Source organism: Suillus clintonianus, assembly GCF_016758775.1.
Source record: "Suillus clintonianus strain FC179 chromosome Unknown DEU56scaffold_267, whole genome shotgun sequence".
NCBI lineage: Eukaryota > Fungi > Basidiomycota > Agaricomycetes > Boletales > Suillaceae > Suillus > Suillus clintonianus.
The window spans coordinates 1,113-9,715 of NW_024539491.1; the positions used below are offsets into that span (position 1 = coordinate 1,113).

The window sequence follows — 8,603 nt, forward strand, 5'->3', positions numbered from 1 at the left end:
CTTGAATAATGTTGCTGCCGCTACCAACGTCACTGATCTTGCAGGGCCAAACGACTCGGAGAACTCAAACGGCGGATTCCATTGGAGGTAATCCAGAAGCGCCTGGATAACTCTCCCTCCCCACTTCTTTTCAGCGACTCCGCAGCTGCCGACATGAATCCGCCGACACCAGTAGCCGTGGTATTGATATATTACTCACTGGTAGTGTAGTGTAAATGTGATACAATAGTTGCTCACTGCCATAGCTCCCAGTGATATATGAATCTATTACACCTGCAGCTCCCTCTAGTTCCCTGCTCCAAGCGCTATTAGCTGATTCATCTGAGATCTATGGTATGTGACTTGAGATCCATCATAGATGGTCTCGTTTTTGGCATTCTGCGATCTGTGATCTCCGCCCTTACCATTCTCCAGCGTTGCTTCTTTCCCCGCGTTAATATTAAGAACAATCACGCGATATATGTATATTTATAACTGCAAGGGAGCGTCAATAGTAGGTGTATCTACCTCTCCGCTCTCTGGAATCAGGACACCACCAGAGACAAGGGTAGGCACATCACTCCACAGCCTTTGAAACTTGGCTATCAGCAGCACACGCAGTGCAGACTGGCGACACGCGTACGCTGACAGTCCCTCTTGTGCAGGTGCTGAGTTGAGCGTTCGGAGAGTTATGCGCTCCTTCCACCAGGACCCTTGCCATCTCAAAAACACCAGCACTCGTCTCATCTCTTCTAGCAATAACTCCACCTCCTCCGACCACCGGTGTGCGCGGGCACGAGCCTTGCACCATTCCAAGCGGACACCTATCAAAATGTCAGATAAATGTGAGTAAAACATACCATACACTTACAATCCTGTATGCGTTCATTTTCTGTACAGCTGTTATCAGCACGGGAGTCTAACCAAATCCAGGAGATGGTTCCTCTCCCTTGCTGCTCCATGTCACCCATAGGCTTAACATCGGAGTCAAGAAGTGGGCGCATGGTGAGCTCCCAACCGCACTTCTCCAGACGGTGGCCAAGAGACAGCAGGGCACTGCGCGCACGTCTGTACTTCAATACACTGGCGTGCTTCCTCGATTCCACGGCATCAATGATTTTCTTGGCGCGAGTGGAACCCGCTTGACCACGGACATTTTTATCCTTGTACTTGTACATGTGGGATCGAAGCCGGAGGTGGGAACGAACTTCGTTCAGGGCATCGAGGGCCTGCGCGTAGCGTAGCTCCCACTCGTGGCCAGCGAGCGTCAGGTCTACGGGGGTGCCAGCTGGAAGTTGCGAAGGGAGCCACAGGTTGAAGTCTTCAGGTTTGAGTTCCTGTGGCCTCCCACTAGCCTCTGATGATCGATGCCGGAGTTGACAGACAACCGGCATGTATAGCTCCTGGATGCGGGCCCAGGCATCAAGCCGTCGTTGGAGGGAGGCGATTTGAGTTTGTGTTATGGCCTTCTGATTGTCGGTGTCGTGGAGGGACACATTGGCAAGACTGGATCTTAAGCGTGCCCTGTAGAACTGTCAGTATGGCGTAGTGTAACAATGAATACAAAACTTACTGTTGATCCTCGAGATCCATGCCCGATGTAATCAATCCGCTTGGAGAGACATCGGTGTGAAGTGAGACATTGATTCCAGCTTGAAGGTCTTGAGCTTCAAGCTCAGTGAGTTGTAGTCGTACGGATGCCTGTGTAACCGCTACCATTTATTAGAACAACCACTGCAAAAACACCAGGATCACTTACGGTTAAACCGGCTTTCAAAGGGGTTCGGAGAGGAGTTATCCTCCTCCCAGGATTCCACCTCTGCCTTCCACTGCGCGATAAGAGCCGGCTGAATAGTCTTCTCCAGTTCCAAGAGGGCTTCGGAGTGCTCCTTCGTCCACTTTACAGCTTCAATCATCTTCTTATGCAATGTCCGCCCTAAGTCTATGTCAGAATTTGAGACTGAAAGAAAGAAACCGCTCACCTAATGCTGTAATTTTTTTCCAGTTCCAATCACCGAAGTGATCATCAAGAGTGTCCCGGCGTGCTCCCGGTCCCATTTCCTTGGTACTTGATGCCACTCGGTTTATATTGGACCAGCCCCGTTCAGGGGCTTCGCCGTCTGTTCGGCCCACGTACCTCGACCAGTTGAAAGAGAAATTGGTGCGACACTTATCGATGTGGGCCTGGATGTGGAACTTCGGCACAAAAAAATGTATGAGGGAAGATTCGCGGGGGGGAGAAAGTCGTTCCGGCATTGTTTCCATTCGAGTCCAGAGTCTCTTGTGCCACTGGCAGGCGATGTCGTAGGATATGTTGATCATGGACATCGCGAGGATGAAGAGCGCAGAACACATGATATAGTCCATATTAATGTACCTGAGTAACATCAGCCTTAAAACATTCCAAATGCAATATAATACATACCGTTCACCCTTCTGCAGGTCTCCAACTCCGTTTGGGAGCTTCATATCGTGCCTTGCGCAGTCGATCGTCCCAACTCCTGTTGCAGCAAGCCCACGGGAGGACTTGGTATCCGCCATGTTAACTGCATTGTGGCTTACACACGTGCTTCGCTACAGAAAAAGTCTAAGTTGAGAATTATCATTGAAAACATGTTACTTACCTCTTGCTTGTCGGAAGCACGATCTGCAAGGTAAGATTTGTATGAGTCTTCGTGCACAAAATACGCCCATCCAGCATTAAGGCTAGGGTCAGCAGTGTCAGAAGACACCGCCTTGCGCTTCAATCTAAAGTTCGCATCGATTGCAACAAACAGCGCATATTTCCATCTGCTCAGATAACGTGTGAGCTCAGCAAAATCAGGGAAAGACGACCAACATCTTACCTGGTAAATAGAGGCTCCTTCTCCCAGTCTAGTGGAAGATTCTTCCCGGGCTGTGGGCACGCGGGGCAGAGAAACAGCTAACTCTCCTTCGGGCAGTAGCAATTGACACCAGCGGGGTCGTGTCCCCCTTCCTCCGCGGGAAAGTGCTTGAGGTTACGCCATTGGCGTACCATCCGCATGAAAGCGGAATAACGATCCTAGAATATATCATCATCAGACAGTTGCACGAATAAATTAAAATACTCACCCTGATTGCTACTAACCCTGAATTGTCGGTGCGCCTTGCGAGCGACTGGTAGAACTCGTAAGCAGATACCTTGCTTTCAAAGGATAGAATATGAAAATGCTGCAGAACCGTAAAGGTTGCTGCAGTTCGAGGCTCTGAGACTGTGGCTGGATACCACCGCATACGTAACAATTGTTTATTATACCCGAATCTGAGCCGAAGCGCAGCCACAAAAGTCCAGGGCGATTTCATGAATACCATCGAGTGCGATGACCCACAAAATCATCACCGGCAGCGGGAGAAGGTTTGTAGCACCTTTCTCCTGGGTTATGGCCTAGTTGTACCGAACCCCGAGCTGTTTGAGTGTGATACGCTGAAAAAAAGTCCCATTCCATATCTGACCAAGGATTCCAGTCATACGTTGATATGCCAAAATAAGTATGAAACACACCTCAATCCTATGCAAAGGATGAAGAACGTGGTTTTGAAGTGTACATTCACGGCAGAATATTTGAATGCCATGGCAGGTCACAGCATCGGAATTGAGGCGATACTGCACCACATGAGCAAGTGACACCTTCAGTCCCGCGTCCATTGAGGCGCAGCATTTCGTCCAGGAAGATTTGACGTTGTCCAATCAGGCGAGCAAAGGTCTGTCCTTAAGTCCAATAAGTTAGCATGCCCAAACGAATATCAAATGAGAACACCCACTGCCGCGGGTCTCTTTGCGCTTCTCCGTGGAACAAATATCAACAATGTCGTCTGTAAGTGTTTCGTCCTCAAATTGACAGTCGCTGGGATGCTCAACGCGGTCATCTATCCAAATATGTTGTCGTTTGATGGAATTTTCGGGGGGAATTCCAGCAACATAGTGTGTTTGCAGCCGTGTGCTCCCTTCAGCGGTAATCTCTGCTGCACGAAGTCGTAAAAGATGAGGTTCGGGGTTGATAGAGACGGGGACAAAAACCTCCCGTTCAAGTGCAGGCCTCTTGGGGGGGCGACCACGGGGCATTGTGCACTGTGGTTAATCTGTCAGCTCAGTCGGGTAGTCAGAGGATCCTCCATTTGTAATTGGAGGATCCCGCCAGTATATAATAATGGACAAATTTGTCCCTCCTCACCCACCTCGTGAATCATGGTAACACCATTGAATGATAATGCCATCCCACCGGCAACCGTTGAATACTTGTTGCGCCCCCGTCGAAGTGAGCCCATTGATAGTGATATCTTGCCACATACCTGACATTCAAAAACAGACCACAATCCGCCCCCAGCACATGTGTCTTCGGAAATTCGTTCATACATAATGCGATATAATCGAACCCCAACCAGAGGGCCGATTTTCACGCCTGTGCAGAAGGACTGGTTGAAAGATCATATACCACAGTATATGCAGTGGCCTCCTACCTCAGATGAGACGATCACATTCGTACAGACCATGCTTATTGATTTCGACCACATGTGGCCTCTTCACCAGAAGTTGTGGCCCGGGTCGAATGTTCACATTTTGCTAACCGACAGCATGCATGCCAAATTGACGGCGGAGATGCTGATTCTTCGAGGGGTAAGTCAGCTGTGCACGTAATATGCACTATGACTGACCTTGATGCAGAATATCAAGGGCCACATGCTGTGGACAACGCGACGTAATCTGCGTCGCGAGAAGAATCGAACGGGAATTGAGCCGCGGAAATGGTTCTGGTACTGGGGTGTCGGGCAAGCTTAGAAGATTGGTGGATAGTACTAGAGAATCCACTTACCTGCTAGACCATACATGAGAGCTTGAGCGCGATCGATCAGTGATTGATGATCCCCGATTCCGATGTTGATGGAAGCTGTGATGGATTTGCCAAGATTAGTCAGCTGGTGCCACGTGGATTATTACTAATATCTGGCACTTTGCAGTGATCCGCCATTTCCCAAATCCAAGGAAGTCATCCCATCCTCCATTTCTTGGACGTCCGACCCCGCCGGCCTATGGAGTATAAATTCAGAACGTGGTGAGTGATACATTATCTATCTATTCAAGGTACTCACTTAACTCACTCCCATGACTCAGAAACTGCCTTCCTCCAGTCGGACAGATACCATGGTATCTGTCCGACTGGACGGTCTCATCAATCTTCTCCAGTGTCTTTCCCTCGACGATCAAAAGACACTATCTCAGGCCTTAGACATTGGCACGGACACGGGCACCGATGGTGATACATCCAATGGTGAATCCGTTGATTCTTTTATATTTTCATTACTCATGTAGCTTCGGCAATGTTACAGATAACATCACCGTCAGAATGGGCCTGGGCCCTGCCGCTGGCAGCACCGAAATGGCATTGGCTGCTCTTCCCGCTGTCTCTGATGACCCCCCTGCTACAACCATTGACAGTCCCAGGGAAGCTGCACCAGTTGCTTCTCCTGGCGCAGCTGCTGCCCATAGTGCTGGCACCACTCCTACTTCTGCCCCCGCAACTGCACATGCTGCTCCCACTGTGGTTGTTCCTGCAGGGCATGTCACTGTCTATGTCGATTACGAGGAAAACGACTCCTCTGATGACGAAGATGCGGCTGCTGCAGCTGCTGCACTTGCGAATGATTCCACATTGATTCATTACCGCGATACCTACTTCAATGTCCCAGTTGATGCCACCCCGCCGCTCTATTATGTGACTCGAGGTCGCAATCGGCATCTTTTCAGGCTGGTGAGCTGGATTTTCCGAATTTCTCATGTCTAGTAGCTCATTTCTTCATTGTAGGGATGCAACCGGTCCCAAAGTGCTCGGTGTCTCTCGAGCCATCTACCACAAGGTGGATTCCATCGAGCAAGGGATAAACATCGTGAAGGGTGCAATTGATCGCGGTGATGCTTCGCAGGCCTTGTAGCACATGATTATTTAGTGAATTTTGTGTATGTCCATAGCTGTCGCAAAATGAACGGTTTTTCTTGAATGTCGGTGTGCTTCGTCTGATCAAAACATATTGCAAACAAGTATTACATTAATGAGAGCATACAAGCGCCATGCCTATCAAGAACATTAAACTTAAGATATAAACCCTACACTGTAGGCATGATATTCGTAGAGTTCAATTTTGAAGGATGGTAAGAGAATGGTAGGATAAATTCGCATAAAAATCCAAATTAATCTCCTACGTGAAGCCATTCAAAACTCCTACGCATATATTGAGTGCCTCAACTGGCTTACTTTCAACCCACTTTTATGCACATGGCACGACCACGTCTACACAACACTAAAGAAGAAAAGGCAGAAGCTGCACGCTTATAAACGAGCTTACTATGCACGGTACTTCACTCACTTTATTGTTATTTCTCTTAATGATGGTGGACCCACTGATACTACACCGCGATAAGCTATGTGCGCAAAAAAAGGAGATATACAAGGGGAAGGAAGATAGGTAAGATACATACCAGCCACTTGAATATCTGAACATCTGACTCGAGGTCACCTAAGTTCTAGGCTGTGTGATAGGCCTGTCACTGTAGGAAGGCCACGCTCACACCATACAGAGGAGAAAATTGAAGCTGCACGCCGATCCCGGAAAGCCTATTATGCTCGGTATGTCATTGAAATATCAATGTCTCAAACCATTGAACATTCTATACCTAGTAACCGTGAGGAGATCCGTATCAAATATCAAAACAAATCAAATTCAAAGGCGTGTTTCTCGCACAACTATAATATTGTCACTTACCTGATCGCCCAGCTTGGACAATACCAGTAGCCTCAAACCGGCGCGCTCAGTACGAGATGCACACAACAAACGCAAAACAAATGGTATGTTATTTCATTTCGGCAGTAGTTCATAAGGCTAAATGATCTCGATCAAGGGCAGGCAATGCGATGACATCGATGCCAGCCTGCAGGTCCTTATTGGGTCATCGTCAAGCACAGCATTGGTTGAGGGCCTTTGTGAGCTCTTCATAGCAAACCCGGATAAGCCAGATTCGTTGGACGTCCTGCGGTCTGCTCACAATGGGTTGGAAGACCTCCTTATGCGTGCGCAAACTGTAGAAAACGATGTTCTTGAGGAATGTGGGACAGGGCAGGACCTCAGTCGGGCACATAGTTCTGTGTCTCATGTGCGCAGGGTTCTGGCTGACTTAGAAGACGTGTTTAGTCATGCCATGTTAGGTGTAGACTCCTTAGTTGAAGCGCATGAACAGCATAGACTACATCATCAACTTACCCAACACAATGTTATTCCTTAGTAGCCCAAAATACAACTAGGTAGTATAGAACTTGATTCAACACCTTTTGAAATCAGAGCGCCTCGGTGACAATCGGAAAATTCCGAGCTTGGAAAACTGTATTGGCATTACGCATTAACCTTGGCATCAAACAGTGACAACGCGTACGGAACCAAAAAAAGGTATGTTATGACGAAATGGATAATTAAGTATAGTCATATGTGATGCATGCTAAATGTAACACGAATAGATGGCGCCGCGTACATGGCTGAGCGAGGAACTGGCCTTCATCGCAACTTTTGAGGATGATTACCTCGAATGCCAAAAGAAGGGGAACTATACCACTTTTTGGCAACCCTTCTTCGAACAATGGGAGGAACGATGGCCCGCGAGGGCTTCCTTGTTTCCAGGTATTCCTATGGATCAAGTTCTCACGCGGCTCAATTAGAGGAGAACGAAAAATTCAAAGCCGCACTTCAGAAGGTCTATTTCTTATTTTTCATGCATGGTATTGGGGACTTACATTGCATCCAGCGCCTGACGGTCAAATTCCGTAATGATTATGGTAATTCAAAGCCTGGCCGCAAAGCGGCTGCAGCGGGCAATTCGGCTGTCCAAACTTCTCAGCAATATCGTTAAGGGACCCACAGCTGGTCGGAAACGTCCTCTCAAGGAAAGCGAAGTCTACGCTAAAAAGTATACTACTCGAGTCCAGGCCAGCGTTAAAGATGAGCTAAAAGCCATCAAAGAACAACCTGACGTCCCCGATCCCAAGAAGACGAACCTTCGGGTGATCCGAAAGCATGTTGACCGCTGCTGGGAGAATGAGTCCGTTGAGGTGAAAGAGGAAATCTCTCAACTTACGAGAGAGATGAGGGAAGCAGCGCGCGAGGCGGCGAAGGGGAGGAAATCATCTGAGGTGACCAATGATCTGTAAGTGTTATCTTCATGCCTGTTCCTTTGCTGATTGAAGACAGAATTATACCGAGACTTACAGAAATTCTCTCAACTTTCTTCGGAGAGCTTCATGAGGCCACAGGATGGACATTCAGCGTCCTCCTGGTGGCCCTGACCCATCAAATGGGGGTGCGATTGATGTCAGCAGCTTACATGTAGGGTCAACGAAACTCGGTAATCGATTTAACCACGCGTTTTCGAAGTTTAACGATAATGTTATGCTGCCCTACTACGAGTTTGTGTCTCATGTTTTCCGTATGTATCCAACTATTTTTTTTTCAAACATTTCACTGATAATATATAGCTGAAGCTGGGACTTCAAAAAACACCCGCTCCAGACGATATGCTTACAAACGATGATCCTCCAATGCCTATGCCTGTAGCGCCTGATACA

The 8,603-nt window shown here is 48.1% G+C and overlaps 3 protein-coding genes across 3 annotated transcripts; 2 read left to right on the top strand and 1 right to left on the bottom strand.

Moving 5' to 3' along the window:
* Positions 1-468: 468 nt before the first annotated feature.
* Positions 469-3,312, bottom strand: DEU56DRAFT_920537 (uncharacterized protein; the record flags this gene model as incomplete). The annotated part of the gene is made up of 11 exons (XM_041358485.1): positions 469-568; positions 623-803; positions 851-1,503; positions 1,553-1,691; positions 1,739-1,915; positions 1,962-2,356; positions 2,405-2,553; positions 2,604-2,769; positions 2,826-2,853; positions 2,908-3,022; positions 3,073-3,312. 11 exons carry the CDS (start codon positions 3,310-3,312, stop codon positions 469-471), a joined length of 2,343 nt encoding a protein of 780 aa, XP_041200530.1.
* Positions 3,313-4,186: 874 nt separating this feature from the next.
* Positions 4,187-5,928, top strand: DEU56DRAFT_762582 (uncharacterized protein; the record flags this gene model as incomplete). Its single annotated transcript, XM_041350728.1, has 8 exons — positions 4,187-4,256; positions 4,308-4,615; positions 4,664-4,752; positions 4,957-5,051; positions 5,136-5,267; positions 5,326-5,721; positions 5,744-5,747; positions 5,802-5,928. The coding sequence occupies 8 exons, from the start codon at positions 4,187-4,189 to the stop codon at positions 5,926-5,928; spliced, it is 1,221 nt and encodes a 406-aa protein (XP_041200531.1).
* Positions 5,929-6,340: 412 nt separating this feature from the next.
* DEU56DRAFT_762583 (uncharacterized protein) lies at positions 6,341-8,368 on the top strand (the record flags this gene model as incomplete). Its single annotated transcript, XM_041350729.1, has 9 exons — positions 6,341-6,459; positions 6,522-6,620; positions 6,672-6,676; positions 6,769-6,839; positions 6,893-7,144; positions 7,503-7,662; positions 7,787-7,805; positions 7,829-8,185; positions 8,230-8,368. The coding sequence occupies 9 exons, from the start codon at positions 6,341-6,343 to the stop codon at positions 8,366-8,368; spliced, it is 1,221 nt and encodes a 406-aa protein (XP_041200532.1).
* Positions 8,369-8,603: the final 235 nt, after the last annotated feature.